The 16027-nt window shown below is 51.9% G+C and overlaps 2 protein-coding genes across 5 annotated transcripts; one reads left to right on the forward strand and one right to left on the reverse strand.

Moving 5' to 3' along the window:
- Positions 1 to 172: 172 nt before the first annotated feature.
- Positions 173 to 6104, reverse strand: SRPRA (SRP receptor subunit alpha). Its single transcript, XM_044258165.1, has 14 exons — positions 5893 to 6104; positions 5206 to 5289; positions 4771 to 4934; positions 4442 to 4602; positions 4018 to 4177; positions 3733 to 3886; positions 3419 to 3510; positions 3200 to 3318; positions 2979 to 3065; positions 2490 to 2662; positions 2175 to 2388; positions 1606 to 1769; positions 1419 to 1517; positions 173 to 1260 (listed from the first exon to the last, which is right to left on the reverse strand). Exons 1-14 carry the CDS (start codon positions 6007 to 6009, stop codon positions 1132 to 1134), a joined length of 1917 nt encoding a protein of 638 aa, XP_044114100.1. The 5' UTR covers positions 6010 to 6104; the 3' UTR covers positions 173 to 1131.
- Positions 5753 to 15539, forward strand: FOXRED1 (FAD dependent oxidoreductase domain containing 1). Of its 4 annotated transcripts, none has more exons than XM_044258168.1 (11): positions 5753 to 5774; positions 8581 to 8801; positions 10797 to 10907; positions 11178 to 11296; positions 12395 to 12489; positions 12759 to 12860; positions 13213 to 13289; positions 13456 to 13616; positions 13747 to 13876; positions 14530 to 14634; positions 14825 to 15539. In XM_044258168.1, exons 2-11 carry the CDS (start codon positions 8595 to 8597, stop codon positions 15077 to 15079), a joined length of 1362 nt encoding a protein of 453 aa, XP_044114103.1. In that variant the 5' UTR covers positions 5753 to 5774; positions 8581 to 8594; the 3' UTR covers positions 15080 to 15539. The 4 variants fall into 4 exon arrangements, with proteins under 4 accessions (XP_044114103.1, XP_044114101.1, XP_044114104.1 ...); XM_044258166.1 differs by lacking the exon at positions 5753 to 5774 and adding an exon at positions 6347 to 6493; XM_044258167.1 differs by lacking the exon at positions 5753 to 5774 and adding an exon at positions 6531 to 8107.
- The last annotated feature ends 488 nt before the right edge of the window (positions 15540 to 16027 follow it).

The raw sequence follows: 16027 nt of genomic DNA on the forward strand, positions 1-16027 counted from the left end.
TAACTTAATTTAAGGGTTGTGTTCTTTCACATTGAAGTGGGTGATCTCATTCTCTGGACAACCATTCATTATCAATTCCCGCTGTTTCCTTTCTTACCTTCAGGCCTAGAAGCACAGTGTGATGTGGGATCTTAGTTTTGAATCCTGTGTAAAATAACTCCGAGACATAAAAGGCAATTTACTTATGAAATTTATTTTCTTATATAAATTATGTATTTCTCTGGGCAGACAGCCTTCACCTTATTGCACTAATAGCACATCTGTAATACCAAGCTACAGGACAAGTCTTAACAAGAGGTTTGTATTCTTCAACGTAGCACTTGTCTACCAGGCACTGTAGAGAGGATGAGGAGGAAAAGCCAGGATCCGCTCAGGTGAAGAATGGGGTGGGGGAGAGGGGCAACTTGTATACCCTTCTGACAGTTGGTTCTCTCCCAGGAAGGGGAACATGCAAAGCTTACATCTGGATTCCGGGAGCAGGGAAGAGTTGGAAGGCTGAGAAGCCCAATGCAACACTGCAGCTCAGCTCCCTTTATTTTTGAGGGAAGCAGGATCTCCTTTCGTTCATTTTGTAACAAATCACTCTGGCCTAGTTGATGCCTTGAGGAAAGAGTGGGGAAGGGGTCATCATCAGAATTAGCAGCAATTAAGAACAGGCCATACACTGCCACAGTGTGATGGGTACCATCCTGGCCCCAGGGACCCGAAAGCTGTGTGTCCAAGGGAGAACCCAGAGCTGGCCCCAGAAGTCTCTCGACTGCTCCTTGTGCTCGGACATCCCTGTGACTGTGTCAATTAGCAAAGCTCTGGTGTTGGGTCTTCCAACCGTTGCTCAAAGCTGTAATGAGACTGAGTGTGTAGGCAGAGTGAAGGAAATGCCTGAGTAGGTGGGGAGGGCCATCAGGGAAGGGAGCGATGGGCAGTGGACTATAACATGATTAGGCCCTCCCTGCAGGTGGAGGCTGGGCTGCCAGGGAGTGGGGCAGAGGAGCTGCCAGCCCCTAGGGCTCCCATCACTCTGCCTCTGTACTACACTGAAGAGAAGTCGCTCACAGACTCTAAAGCACATTCTTGTTATAGGAAGAGGGGCTTTGGGGGGAAGCAGTGATTTGGTTTTGGGCAAGAGACATATTAAGCCTTCATGAGGGCAGCCACCACAGCCTTGGCGTTGAGACTGCGTAGGTCACAGTAGGTCTGGCCAGTGCCCACAAAGACGATGGGTTTGCTTGTGATGTAGGTCATAGAAATAGCAGCTCCCACCTGAAGTGGAGAAAGGGGACAAACAATCACCTCAAGGCCACTTCTTCCTATCCCTTCTGTAACAGGAAGCTTTGGAGGCAACAACATATCCTTAGAGCATCAGCTCCCGGTGAAGGACACCCCTCCCCATCTCACTGTCCCGCACCATCCATATTTACCTTGTCATCAATGGTATCAAATTTGGTAAGGACAATGCCATCAATGAGCCGAGGTGTTTGAGCCATAGAATGGTCAGCCAAGGCTCTGTTGAACTTGACCTTGTAAGGGAGAAACAAGGTGTAAGTACAAGAAGCACCCAGCAGGCCAAAGCTGAGGCTGGGAGAAGGACAAGGCCCTAGTCCTCACCAGCTGGTCCACAGCCTCATTGCCTACTAAGGCCTCCCCAACAAACAGCACCAAGTCAGGCGTGTTGACAGTAATGAGCTTAGCCAGGGCAGTCATCAGAGGGGCGTTGTCCTGCATGCGGCCAGCTGTGTCCACCAGCACCACATCAAAGCCTTGGTTACGTGCTAGAGAGAAAAAAAGTGGTCAACTCAAAATTTCTAGGCTGTCCTGTTCATCCTACCTTTCTCTCAAGAAGTAGTAACCTGGCTATATTAAAAGCCTAGGTGTTTGCTTTCTTGGGCTCCAGATCTGGTCATAAGGTAGTGGGAGCAAAAACCTGTTCTGAGCTTGGCCATCAGAGACATTCAAGGAAATATATGGCAACAGGATAAAGGAAAGCAAATAGAGGCTTCCTTGGGTGGAAGAGATTCGTTTTGCCCACAGTTAGCTACTCCATATGGCAAGTTCACCGCCCTGACTTGCTGCTGAGCAGTAAGTCGGTAGGAGGGGATCCCAGACCCTCTGCGGATCACAAGGGAAGCCCAGGGAAAGGGGCCCACAGCAGCCCCCCACCCTCCTGTGTACCATACCAAAGGCAATCGCTTCCATGGCAATGCCCGCAGCGTCCTTGCCGTAGCCCTTTTCAAACAATTGCACCATAGTGCGGCCACCGTGCTTCTCCGGGGGATGCAGGGCACTCAAGCGCCGGGTGTGTGTGCGTAGCTGCTCCACAGCCCCAGCACGAAATGTGTCACAGGCAGCAATGAGGACACTGAAGCCATTCTCTAGCAGCCAGAAGGAAATCTGGGCAAAAGCAGCAAAGAAATCAATGCCCTAGAACCAGAGTCACTAAGACCTGGAGTGTGAAGAAAGGATGTCTGAGACGGGTGGGGAGCTGGACTAACCTTGGCAAGATTAGTAGACTTCCCTACTCCATTAACACCACAGAAGGTAACAACGTAAGGGCGCTGATGACGCTGGGCATCCATAATATCCCGGAGCATGTCTACGCGACGCTGTGGCTGCAGAATCTGCACCAGGGACTCTTGGAGGGCTTGCTTTACCGTGGATGTCACCGCTAGAAGGGGGTGGTGGGTCTTTGAAACCCAAGGAATGCACTAGCAGGAACCCCCTGCACCCCAGGAAGCTGAGATCGGGAGAACCCAAAGGCTCTTGTCCCAGGAATCCGTACCACATGTGACAGCGTTCCAAGCACTGTACGAGTGTTAACTCCTTTAGTTCTCAGAACTCTTCAGGTCTAAGTTATGCAACAGACATTTAGCGGGAAAGGAGTTTGCCCCAAGCCACACACCTAGTATGAATGGAGATCAACGCGCTGAACTGGCTGATGCACACAGTGTCTTGAGTGCTTCCTGGTTTAGAGAGATACTTACTGCTGAATGTCCCCATCACCTTCCCTTCCAGCTTGTTGGCCACAGATTCACAGAGCTGGACTGCAATGTCTGCTGCCACATTCTTAGCTAGAGAGACAGGGACAGATGTATGAGCACCAAGTCAACAGTAACCAACCCTAGGGTACGGAAGAGCACTCGGGGTGGTTCCCCTCTCCACCACCTATCCCATAACCGTGAGTCCCCCTGTTCTCAAAACTTACCAATGAGATGATCACGCATCTTATCCAGCACGGACTCCATGTCTTCACGACTCAAGCTCTTGGACCCCACAAGGCCCTTCAGCATCCCAAACATGCCACCCAGAGTTCCCTTGGTAGCACTGTAGGCACAGATTATAGATACGTTTGACGCTAGCAGGCAGGAGTCAAGCCTCATCCGTCCTGGAGCCACCCGTAGCACCCACCCCGATATTCCCCTACCTGGGTTTGGTGGTGGTCTGAGCGGCCACTTCATCATCTGAGCTGCTGCAGTCCAGATCCTGAAGCTGCCCCCCCGGCCCAGTCCCTCGAATCTGGAGGGTAGAGAGAAAGGAACAAGATGGGATCAGGAACACTGAGGGCTGAGGGAAAAGAAGCCCGGGATTTACCCTGTCCCCATTCCTCCGTCTCTGACTTGGAAAACTCCAGATATGACCCATCCCTTCATTCATAAAAACCAAAGGTACTGCCCTCCAGTCTCTACCTTCTCCCTAACTTCTTATTAATGGTAACCCACACTGGCCCATGCCTCTTACCAAGCTTATGTCCTCAGGTGGGGCATCCTCCGGGGCTCCGTTGGTGGTGGGAGTGCTATAATCCAGGATTTCCTTGTTAGCACAGCCACCCAGCGCCCACACCCGGGGTGCTTTTTTGCCCTTCTCCTTTGGAGCATCGGATTTCATGGACTTGCTGTAAAGGGTTACACACAAAGGGTTACGGTGAAGTAGGAGAGGAATCATCCACCCAAGAGCCAGAGACAAGTTCCCTTGCCCCCAACATAGCTAGGGAACAGTATTTATGATGAAATTTAGAATGCTGACCTGGACTTCTCCAGACCTCTCCCATGCTTCTGAATGAACTCCTCTCGCTTCCTGCGTATTAGCTCCTCTTTGGAAAGTTCTACCCCATTCTCAGGCCCCACTGCGAGACCTGACTTTTCGGCAGGAACTGCTTTGCTGGTAGCCAAAGGACCATCAGAACCTGTTAGGAGAAAACTCACTGGAGAAAAACGACCAAATTCCAACAATGGGAAATAGTCTTCCAAACCCCAATGACTATTATCCAAATTATTAAGAGTAAACTAGGAGCAAACATCTTGGGGATGACAAGGACTGGGGATGACAGTGTGATGGGCACTGAGCAAGGGAGACAAGCAATGACAAGGGGAAAGACAGGGAACAACTTCAGTCCTTACTGCCATGTTAACTTTTCATGCCCCTGTATGTCCAAGGAGCTCAAACTCACTCTCCTTCTTGGCCCCCTTTTTTTTGCTGTTCTTTGCTTTTTCCTTGGGCTTTTCACCCCGTGTCTCAATCATGGACCTCACAGGCTTCTTGGCCTTTTCAGAATCTTCAAATTTCTTCATGGTAGTGGGAGCACGGATTTTACTGCTCTCCTCTGCTTCACTAGAGAGAAGAGAATGATCAAAGTCCTCACACCAAGAGGTCAATTAGAACTGGGCAGCAAATTCAAGAGTGTGTTTCAATACTATTTACTACCCTTGAACCACCCTCAGGAAAGAAGAAAGCTCATCAGGTCACGGAAATCAATTCTGCAGAGGGGTGGCCTCTCACCGAAGAAGACGCAGGAAGTCATTTTGGAAATCAAAAGTGCCATTCAATAGACTTAAAGCACTTCGCTGCTGGATCTCTGTACGGTATTTGTCCCGAAACAGCCGGTGCACATCATCTATCAATTTGTCTACATACGTCAGTGTTAGGATCTTCTGAAAACCAACCTGTTCAGGGAGAGAAACAGAGCCAACAGATCTGCTTACAAACCAACTCAACGCAGGCCTCCTGAGACTGGCTCAGTGGCCTGGCAGGTTTCCCTGACCTGAGGGGCAGCCAAGCTCCCTGACTGAGCTCAGGAACGTCTTCCCTTTCCCTCTCCGCCCTCTGTCTTCTCAGTTACTTCATCATATACGCTGGGTACAATTAATTAGGGTTCTCAATAATTAGGATTATGCTGAAAGTGTAAATACTGTCCCTCTTAAATACCCGACTTACCACAAACACCAGCTCAAACTGGTTGTCCAGTTTATACTTCAGTGTGAGTGCCTCATGGGTGAAGGAGTTGTTACCTCCCCTTTCCTGGGGAAACAAAGGGGAGGGTGTATGTCTCAAGTTCCGACTACCCAGAAAACCCAGACTTGGACCCTAGAAGGATTACCTTTGGGAAAAAAATAGATACTCCCCCCAAAGTCAGACCTGTTCCCAGGACAAGAGGCTTTTGGGACCTTGCTCTCTAGCATCCCATCAGGCAGAGAAGGAGGTACCAAGTTTTGGGGGAAGAGGAAAAGAGGTTAGTGGGAAGGCAAGAAGGGACTTAATGATACAATCAGATTTACTAGCAGCTGTACACTATTTACAGTTTTTAATTTTTCCATTATCACACCCAGCCTTCGAAACAGAAAATCAAGCTGCTGGGGGGGGGGGTGTAGTAGGAGGGAACTATGGGAAATCTCAAGAAGCGCCGGAATTCAGCTAGAGTCCCAGAAACGGAGGGGAGGGGGGCGTCGCAAAGTTGCGGGATGGTCCGATGGGGGCGGAAGAAAGAAGCGGAGTACTGGCAACGAGTAAGTGGCCAGTCCGGGATAGCCGGAGAGAGGTGGAAGGGAGGTGTGAGATCAGTTGAAGGGGCTATGGACCGGGTCAGTGGGCCGAGCCGAGTTCTGATCCCGCGGGGAGCGATACCTGCAGCAGCACAGAACGAATCAACGCATTAACGGGCCCGGTGCATGAGTCGCTCACTCCCTGGAAGCACCAGAGCACAAGCCCGCCCTTGGAGAAAATGGTGAAGAAGTCGAGCATGGCGGCAGCGGGAGAGGAGCCGGGGCCGGCACCGGGAACTCAGGCCGCGATCGCCGCCGCTTCCTGCTGCGCCAAGCGCGGGACACGTCACACCAGCGGCCCCGGAAACCGGCTCAGCCGCACTTCCGCTCAGAGGCGTGGCGTTCTCTCTCCGCCTCCGCCTGAGGGCGCGCAGCACTGTCGTAGACACAGTACTCGCCAATGGTGGGTGGGGGCGGGCCTGGGCGGGGTTATCGGAGTCGGCAGCCTATAGTGCTTAGGGGCGGGGCCCGAAAGGGCCGCTGGCCAATGGGCGCGCTCGTCTGAACGGCCTTCGGCGTGGGGCGGTGACCGCGGGGTAGGCACGGCGTAGGGAGGAGGTGCGGTCCGAGTCTCAAAGGTGCCGCGCGTAGAGTGGCCATGCTGCGTAGGTCGTTGCAGTTAGCCTTGGGCCGAGACGTCTTGGGCCGGGGTCTAGGCACACACAGAGGAGGCTCCACTCTGGGTAAAGTTGAGGGCAGCGGAGGGTATCGTGGTTCTTGGGTAGCCCCAGTCTCCAGCTTTGTGACCTTCAAAACTCGGGACGCGGGCCACGATGTAAAGACAGTTGGTCGGCTGGGAGAGGGGGTAAGCTTGCTAGCCGGATCTTTTAAAGCCTGAGCAGATATATGGATCCCAAGGATTCCCTTCTCAGGTGACGAATGTCTGATCGTTCTAAGCCTCAAATTACCACCAGAATAGCAGAGAGCCAGGCTGACTGACTGGTTGCACAGATAGATGTGCAGCTAGCCTGCAGATGCTGTGCTTAGTATGTGGCTGTTAAGGAAGAAAGAAAGGAAAGAGGACAGAGCATATGTCCTGTGGAGGTGGCTGGAGTGTAGCTGGAAAGGTTCGAGACTGGATAGAACCCAACCCGGACAAATGCTCTGCCCTGGTGGTGGGAACAGAGATCAGCCTTGAAGGATACTGTTTACTGATTCAAGGACGGTGTGTGTTCCAAGTTCTGGAGAACTGAGCAGAAGTTAGGAGAAGAGAAGTGTTGGTTTGGTGCAAGGAACTAGCAAAAGCCATGTAGATGGAGCGTTTGTGTAGCAATAGGAAATGTAGTGTGGACAAGGAAGGTAAGCCCAAATCAAGGAGATACTTGAACATTGCTGAGCAGAGTTCAGACTTTGTATTGGAGTCTGTGAAAAGACGTGGATATTTGTGAGTTACAAATCTTTTGAAGGACAAAAGGATTCATTTATTCAAGGCACTTACACGATGTGCCAGGTTCAGTGCTAGGCTGGAGATTCATTGCTGAAGAAGGCAGGCATGGTACAGTATGAAGCAATCACAAACTCAAAATTACCTTGCATGAGGTAATGGGACAGCGTGACAGGAGATTTTGATAGTGTATGGGGTCAGGAAGGCCTTTCCTGAGAAGATAACTAAACTGAAAAGGAAAGGAAGCAAGGTGTTAACGGCAAAGAAGTGGACAGAGTTTCAAAACAGAAGAACCCCTGTGTAGGTTCCCTGTGATGGGAAGAAATAAAGCACCACCAAGGTGTGGAAGGGGCTGGAGTGGGAGAGTAGGGAGAGAACAAGGAAAACAGGAGTCAGACTGTTCAGTGTCTCATAGGCCGTGTTAAAGATTTTGGACTTCTATTCTTGGAGTAATGAAAAGCCACTGGAAGGTTTTAAGCAAGACAGTATGTGATTAAATTAGTGCTTGGGAAATATTCTAGCTATGATGCAGAAGAATTGAGTCGGCAAGAGGGGAATTAGTGGAAACAATTAGGAGGCTTTTTATTAATCTAGGCGAGAGCTTATGGTGGTTTGGTCTAGGGTGGGGTAGCAGAGATGGGAAAAGAGAGGGGACAGATTGGGGAGAAATTTAGGAGGCAAAGCCATCAGGACTTGACAATAGATAGGACATGAATGTAACTTTGCTAGTGGTGATGATGTCCAGGATAAGATGCCACTCAGAGTATCATGCTTCAGAAGGCACTGCAGCTTGGGGTGTGTCAGGATCTATGGGTCCAGGAGCCTGGAACATCCAAGAGGAGAGGACAGTGCAGTTGAACACAGGAGCCTGGGGCTCAGAGGAAAGAGCAGTGTGCACAGGCGCTGGACATGCGTAAGTCCCCTGGCCTAGGGGGAGAGGACAGAGTATGCATTTTAAGAAGATGAATCTCAGGGCACTTGGGTGGCTCAATGGGTTAAAGCCTCTGCCTTGGGCTCAGGTCATGATCCCAGGGTCCTGGGATTGAGCCCCACATCGGGCTCTCTGCTCAGCAACGAGCCTGCTTCCCCTTCTCTCTCTGCCTGCCTCTCTGTCAAATGAATAAACAAAATCCTGGAAAAAAAAAAAAAGAGGTTGAATCTCACATTGCTGGACATGATGCATGAGAAGGCAGAGAGCCGAATGCATACAGACCATATAGTTAACCTACAGATACTGCTGGGTGTGAGTTGACCTTATGAGAAGGCATGGCCATGGGGACAGCCAGCTCAGAGACCTCTTAGCCACCTTTTTCTGTGCCGAGCCTTCAGCCCCTTACCACCAGGAAAGAGAATGAATGGCCTTCTCACCATAACTGCGTCCCACAGATTGGAATGGAAAGATGTCCGAGATTAAGAAGAAGATCCAGTCAGTCCTTCCTGGAGGAGCCTGGACTCAACTTCACGACACCAGCTACCTGCCCCCCGAACACTCAGATGTGGTGATTGTGGGGGGTGGGGTGATGGGCCTGTCTGTGGCCTACTGGCTGAAGAGGTTGGAGAGGCCACGAGGTGCCATTCGGGTGCTGGTGGTGGAACGGGACCACACGGTGAGGTCTGGGGGAGGGCGGCAGCATGAGTGGGGCATGGACTCATGTTTTATTAAGGGGCCAGGGGGGCTGAGGGGAGGAACGACTTTAGTCTTCGGAGGTCCAAAGTCCCAAGTGACTGTACTTTGGTTCTTGTTGAGAAATCGTCCCAGTGATTCCTCCCTCAATTTAGAGACTTTGGCAGTAAGGTTTTTGCTTTTAAAAGCAAATTTTATGGGGATGGAACTAGAGGGTATTATGCTGAGTGAAATAATCAGAGAAAGACAATTATATGATCTCTCTGATAGGAGGAATTTGAGAGGCAGTGTGGAGGGTTGTTGGGGAGTAGAGAAGGAAAAAATGGAACAAGTTGGAATCAAGAGGGAGACACACCGTAAGAGAATCTTAATCTCACAAAACAAACTGAAGGTTTCCTGGGGGGAGGTTGGGTTATGGACATTGGGGAGGTATGTGCTATGGTGAGTGCTGTGAATTATGTAAGCCTGATTATTCACAGACCTGTAACCCTAGGGCAAATAATACATTATATGTTAATAAAAATTATAAAAATAAAAATAAAATTCAGGTTTCAATTCATTTTTTAAAAAAAAGAAAAAGCAAATTTTACAACGGGGGATCTTCTGGGTGCCCACAGGTCTGACTAAGGTAGACTGTATTCCAGCTGTAACGAATACAAACAGCCATCTTATCCCCCCCTTCTAGGTTCTATTACTTGTTTTCTTTTTTTTTTTCCCAAGGTTTTATTTATTTATTTATTTATTTGATGGAGAGAGAGCTCACAAGTAGGCAGAGAGGCAGGCAGAAGGAGGGGGAAGCAGGCTCCCTGCTGAGCAGAGAGCCTGATGCGGGGCTCATTCCCAGGACCCTGAGATTGTAACCTGAGCCGAAGGCAGAGGCTTAACCCACTGAACCATCCAGACACCCCAAGGTTCTATTACTTCTGAGGCTTTGCACAGTTGTTCTATTTTATTTTCTAAGATTTTATTCATTTATTAGAGACAGCACGGGGGGAGGGCAATAGGAGAGGGAGAAGAGAGAAACAGACTCCCCACAGAGCAGGGAGACCAATGTGGGGTTGATCCCAAGACCCTGGGTCATGACCTGAGCTGAAGGCAGTTGCCTAACCAACTGAGCCACCCAGGCGCCCCTTGTTGTTCCTATTTTAGCCACAGCTAGTTAACCACAAATCTTGCTAGTTCAGTCATATCCTTCTATTTTCCAGTAGGCAGATGAAATGCTGATCTCCTGCCCTTGGACTTCCAGGCCATTCCCATTTTGTGCCACAGTGCCTAGCCCTTTTACGTGACCAACTCTATCTGCTTTGCACATCTGCTAAGAAGGACTATATTTGTTTATTTATTTATTTTTACTTTTAATTTTTTATTAACATATGATGTATTATTAGTCCCAGGGGTACAGGTCTGTGAATCACCAGGTTTATACACTTCGCAGCACTCACCATAGCACATACCCTCCCCAAGGTCCATAATCCGGCCACCCGCTCCCTACCCCCCTCCCCCAGGCAAGCCTCAGTTTGTTTTGTTAGATTAAGATTCTCTTATGATTTGTCCCCCTCCTGATCCCATCTTGTTTCATTTTTTCCTGCTAAGACGGACTTTAATAACTATTGTCCTCTTTGGGTGCTGGTTGCCTTGCATACGGGTGTATCTACCTCAGCTTCTCTTAGATTATAAGCTTACAATAGAATCTTTATTGGGCACCTGGGGGGCTCAGTCGGATAAGCATCTGCCTTTGGCTCAGGTCATGATCTTGGGGTCCTGGGATCAAGCCTCAAGTCGGGCTCCCTGCTCAGCAGGGAGTCTGCTGCTCCCTCTTGCTCTCCTCTCTCCAATAAATAAATAAAATCATTTTTTAAAAAAAACATTATAAACTTGCCAGTAAGACTCCCCTCAGCTTGTAGGTGCTTCTGTTGCAGGATTCTGCCCACATGTGACAGGATACTGGCCTCCCTCAGCGACTTTGCTCTTTCCACAGTATTCCCAGGCCTCCACTGTGCTGTCTGTGGGCGGGATTCGGCAGCAGTTCTCGGTGCCTGAGAACATCCAGCTCTCCCTCTTTTCAATTGATTTTCTGCGGAACATCAATGTACGTGCAAAGACGTCTGGAGGTTGGGGTGGTGACCAGTCCTTTAGCCCAGAGAGAGGAGCCGCCCAGCTGGCCAGGGGAATCAGGGAGCAGAAGCAGTTCGGGCAAGTAGGAGTTGGAATCTCTAGTTCTGTCCCCAGTGGCGGTACCCAGAGGAGAGAGAAGGGCTTCTCTAAGTCTCAGGAGCTGTTGGTGAGGAAGCCAGGAGAGTCCTCCCTCCTATCTTTAAATCAGCTCCTCCTAAAGAGTTTTTTTCTTCTTTGCATATAGGAGTACCTAGCTGTGGTTGACGACCCTCCCCTGGACATCCAGTTCAACCCCTTGGGTTATCTCTTGCTGGCTTCGGAAAAGGGGGCGGCAGTCCTGGAGAGCAACGTGCGGGTGCAGAGGTGGGTGCCTGGCCCGACCACTGGCTGCTCCTCAGCTGCGAACCCAGCACAGCTCTGACATCGAGTCAGGATACCGGGCAGGCGAGTTGTCAAGACAGGTCCCGACCTTATGGAAGCTCAGGCTGTCGGGTAACACACACGACACCTCTTGTACCCTGGGCTGTCACACAGATGTGGCCCGCTGCTGTGGTGGTTCCTAAATTTGCCACATCCTAAGAACCACCTGGAACATCCCACATCTGATAAGCCAGAACCTCTAGGAAAGGGGCCAGGAACCTGCATACTTTTCCCAGAAGGGCCAGACCATCAATGTGTTGGGCTTTTGGGGTCCTATGGTCTCTGTGGCTGTCACTCAACTCTGCAGTTGAAACGAAAGCAGCCGTAGGCAAAACATGGACAAAAATTGGAACAAACAAGTGTGGCTCACATACAAAAATGCAGGTGGCCTGCGAGGGGTTTGGGCGGCCCCTCGCCTGAGTGAGTCTCCTGGTCGGTCAAGAATGCGTATGTTTAACAAGTAGACTTACAGGTCTCCCTAGGGACAGGAGGTAATGTCCCAGATACAGCATTTACTCATGTAGCCACCCCAAAATGCCCATTTTACATGTGGGTAAACTGAGGCAAACAGTGCCAGTCGGTGATGGCACTGGGATTCGAACTAGGCAGCCTGGCTTGTGAGTGTGTTCTTTTAGGATCTTTGTTGCTCTCTGGGGGACATTGTCCCATAGGAGATCGTTGTGCAGGTGGACCGGACTGTACTGGAAAGTGGACAGGAAGGCCATTCTGGGCAGAAGGGGAGGGAGCCAAGGGACCTGCTCTGTTGTGAAAGGCCACGGAATAGTTAGGGGATGGCAGGGGGGTTAGTGTGGCCAAGAGATAGCAGGGTGTAGGAAGGGAAAGCAGGGTCAGGTGCCGAAGAGCCATGGCTGGGAGGCTTGGTCTTGACACACTCAGCAAGGAGGAAAACTTGGGTGGTTTGGGGCAAAGAAGTGACCCAAATGAGGCAGGATCCCTACTTGTGGAGTTGGGGTCCCTGCTTCTCCTGCTCTGCACACTGCCCCTCTCACACACGTGCACACAGCCGCGCATTTCTCTCAGGCAGGAAGGAGCCAAGGTCTGCCTGATGTCTCCTGAGCAGCTGCGGAACAAATTTCCCTGGATAAACCCAGAGGGCGTGGCGTTGGCGTCCTATGGTAAGGCCTGCTTGCAGTGCAGAGGGGCTCGGATCAGGGGAGCCTCAGGTCGGGAGTCTCAGCTACATCGAAAAGCAGTGCTTCCCCCTGGCCAGCAGTCTCCCTGCCAGGCCATGCTAGCTCTCTGTCCTTCCACAGGATTTGCCTCTGGTGCCCTTGGGCAACATGCCTTTCCCTGGCTTAGCCCTAAAGAGGAGTCAGGGGCGTGGGCAATCCAGTAGGAGAGAAGGGTCCGAATCCTGTCTCCTGAGTCCTCTTGCTCATCACAGGGATGGAGCATGAAGGTTGGTTTGACCCCTGGTCTCTGCTCCAGGGGCTTCGGCGAAAGGTCCAGTCCATGGGGGTCCTCTTCTGCCAGGGAGAGGTGACACGTGAGTCTGAGATCCCATGCATCTTACCTCAGTCAGCCAGGGCGCAGGCGTGGACAGGGACTTACCTTCACTCACAGGCTAAAGAAGAGTTGGGGGGAAAGGGAGGGGTTCTTCCTGAGGGCTGGTCCTGGCTATCCTGACTCCAGGTCCTAACTCGGTTTCTCTGCTTGACTTACGATGTGCTTGAAGGTCTCAGCACACTCCTGTCCTGTGTGCGGCCAAGTTCATCCTAGTTATCCCATCTCTGTGGGAAAAAGCCCCAGCCTTCCAGCTTGCTTTCCTCCTGAAGCCCGGGGAATCCCAATCTCGTCTTCTTCAGGCTTCAGGAGTTCTTTTTTTTTTTTTCCTGCAGGTTTTGTCTCTTCATCTAGCCACGCAGAGACCCCGAGTGGGGAAGAGGTGACTTTGAAAAGGGTCCATGAAGTTCACGTAAGTTCCCAGCCTGTGCATCTCCCTTACCAAAGTGGGGGGATGAGAAAGGTAACAACTGTGGTCTGGATCATCTTCTGCCCACTTCTGGTCTGGATAAACTAAGGCCCATGGTGCCCAGTGTGTGGGCCAGGCCCTCCCTCCCCTCCCACTCTGTCGCCTGCAGGTGAAGATAGACCACAGCCTGGAGTACCAGCCCGTGGAGTGTGCCATCGTGATCAACGCGGCAGGCGCTTGGTCCGGCCAGATCGCAGAGCTGGCTGGTGTCGGGAAGGGGCCACCTGGCACCCTGCAGGGCACCAAGCTACCTGTGGAGCCGCGGAAAAGGTGACGCCCCTTGGGGCAGCTGAGGAAGTTGGTGAGAGAGGGACAGAATCAGTGTTTAAGAGTTTGTTTAATGCAATAGGAAGGAGGGGGCTGCTCTTCCCACCGTCTCCTAACCCAGTGGTCATGGCAGGTATGTGTACTTGTGGAACTGTCCCCAGGGGCCGGGCCTGGAGACTCCGTTCGTCATAGATGCCAGCGGAGCCTATTTCCGCCGGGAAGGATTAGGCAACAACTATCTGGGCGGCTGTAGCCCCACTGAGGTAAGCTAAGCAGGGTTGGGGTGCTGGATGGGAGATGAAGGCCGAGTGCCGTTAAAGAGTCAGGCTTTGGGGCACCTGGGTGGCTCAGTCAGTTAAGCCTCTGCCTTCAGCTCCCGTCATGATCCCAGGGTCGTGAGGTCGAGCCCCACACTGGGCTAGGGAGCCTGCTTCTCCCTCTCCCCATGCTTGTTCTTTCCGTCTCTCAAATAAATAATAAATAAAATCTTTTTTAAAAAAAGAAGGGACGCCTGGGTGGCTCCATCATTGAGTGTCTGCCTTTGGCTCAGGTCATGATCCCAGGGTTCTGGGATCGAGCCGAGCCCCACATCAGGCTCCCTGCTCAGTGGGAAGCCTGCTTCTCCCTCTCCCACTCCCCCTGCTTGTATTCCCTCTCTCGCTGTCTCTCTGTCAGATGAATAAATAAAATCTTTTAAAAAGAGAGAGAGAAAAGAAAAGAGAGTGTGAGTGAGTGAGTCAGGCTCTTTGGAGGGCCCAACAGTGTTACTATTGCTCCAGCCCCTCTGGATTTGAACTGGGATCTTTCCTCCCTGTTCCCTACCTACTGAGGGGATTGAGTAAAGGGAGGTCGGTGAGGTCTGGGTCCGCCCTTGTGTCCCAGGCTGTATAAGCCATGTCCCCACCTCTCGCCGCAGGAGGAGGAACCGGACCCAGAGAACCTGGAAGTGGACCACGAGTTCTTCCAGGACAAGGTGTGGCCCCCTTTGGCCCAGAGGGTCCCGGCCTTTGAGTCTCTGAAGGTAACTAGGAGGCAGATGAGCCTGGAGCACCACAGTCCCTGTAGAAAGCCTGTCCACTGCCACACGCCCTCCCCCTCACAACTGCTAAGGACTGGTGGTCTGGGGACCCACCCCACCAAGCCCTGAGCAGGAGTGAGGGCGGTGTGTGTTGGCACCTTCCTGGGAACCCCCGCGTCCTGTCCGCCCGCAGGTTCGGAGTGCCTGGGCTGGCTATTACGACTACAACACCTTCGACCAGAATGGCGTGGTGGGTCCCCACCCTCTCGTCGTCAACATGTACTTTGCCACGGGCTTCAGTGGCCATGGGCTCCAACAGGCCCCTGCTGTGGGGCGAGCTGTGGCAGAGATGGTGTTGCACGGCAACTTCCAGACGATCAACCTGAGCCCCTTCCTCTTCAACCGCTTTCACTTGGGAGAGAAGGTCCACGAGCACAACATCATCTGAGCCCATAAGCTCCGCTGACCCAGCTGCCCCGTGCATCATCCTTGGCTCATGTTCACATCCGCCTTGCTGTGACTTCCTCCCCAGCCCCAAGCCAGGTTCTCCTCCACCCTCCTCTCCCCGCACCCTGCTCATCCTGTCCTACGGGGTTGGGCGGGCAGGCAGGCACACTGGAGGCTCTGGGAGGCATGTGCCTGAGGCCCAGGCCAACAGAAAATGATGGGATGAGACCCAGGACTGATCTCTGGCCCCGGCCAAGGCTGCCCAACGAGGTAGTGCAGCTGGACAGAGCACCTGCGCGTGGGCCCCTGCACTGGCTTCTTCCTGGCAGTGACCGGGAAAAATGGCCTCTGCCTCTCTGGGCAGGCACAAGCCCAAGCAGGGAGCAGCGCAGGGCAGCCTGGCCCAGGCTTAGTGATTGTTTACCCTATTCATCAATCAATAAATGCGATTCCTCTTTCCACCTGGGCTTCTGTCCCTTCTTTCCCCTCCCAGCACTTGCTTGCCTTTGATACCAGACTGGGAGAAGCCCTACCTTCTCCCAGGAACATTCTTAAGTCCTGTGTGTAGGCACCTTGTTTGCTAAGGAATGTATCCTCTTGCTGAGTCCCTGCAGGGTTCCATTGTAGCGGGAAGGGAAGGCTTCGCGTGTTCACTGTGTATTCAGCTCCAGCTCTGGGCCTGACCCAGGGCTGCACGTTAGGGACATGCCAGCAGGCACATACCTGTAGGTCCTCACTGGAGTGTTCTTCCCTCTGCCCTGCCCCTCAGCCCATATCCGATGCAGTGTTGTCCCCGTAGTGCCGGGAATAAGCCCAGGTCGCAAAACCCCATCTCACCTGGTGTTTCTCCATGAAGCTTCCCAGGGAAGTTGACCTCTGAGCTGAACCTATAAGACAAGCAGTTTAACAAAGTGAATGTACAAAGGGGAAGCCTGGGGAGTGATAGCGA

This window comes from Neovison vison, chromosome 7 (genome assembly GCF_020171115.1).
Source record: "Neovison vison isolate M4711 chromosome 7, ASM_NN_V1, whole genome shotgun sequence".
In the NCBI taxonomy this organism is placed as follows: Eukaryota; Metazoa; Chordata; class Mammalia; order Carnivora; family Mustelidae; genus Neogale; species Neogale vison.

Excerpts from the sequence above, each read along its gene's own strand:
- FOXRED1 (XM_044258166.1), top strand. The coding sequence starts at position 6,409 with ATGCTGCGTAGGTCGTTGCAGTTAGCCTTGGGCCGAGACGTCTTGGGC. Across the intron at positions 13,877-14,529 it reads GCGGCTGTAGCCCCACTGAG|GAGGAGGAACCGGACCCAGA; the intron begins GTAAGCTAAGCA and ends CTCTCGCCGCAG. Across the intron at positions 14,635-14,824 it reads CGGCCTTTGAGTCTCTGAAG|GTTCGGAGTGCCTGGGCTGG; the intron begins GTAACTAGGAGG and ends GTCCGCCCGCAG.
- SRPRA (XM_044258165.1), bottom strand. The coding sequence starts at position 6,009 with ATGCTCGACTTCTTCACCATTTTCTCCAAGGGCGGGCTTGTGCTCTGG. Across the intron at positions 3,066-3,199 it reads GATGCGTGATCATCTCATTG|CTAAGAATGTGGCAGCAGAC; the intron begins GTAAGTTTTGAG and ends CTGTCTCTCTAG. Across the intron at positions 1,518-1,605 it reads ATGAGGCTGTGGACCAGCTG|GTCAAGTTCAACAGAGCCTT; the intron begins GTGAGGACTAGG and ends CTCCCTTACAAG.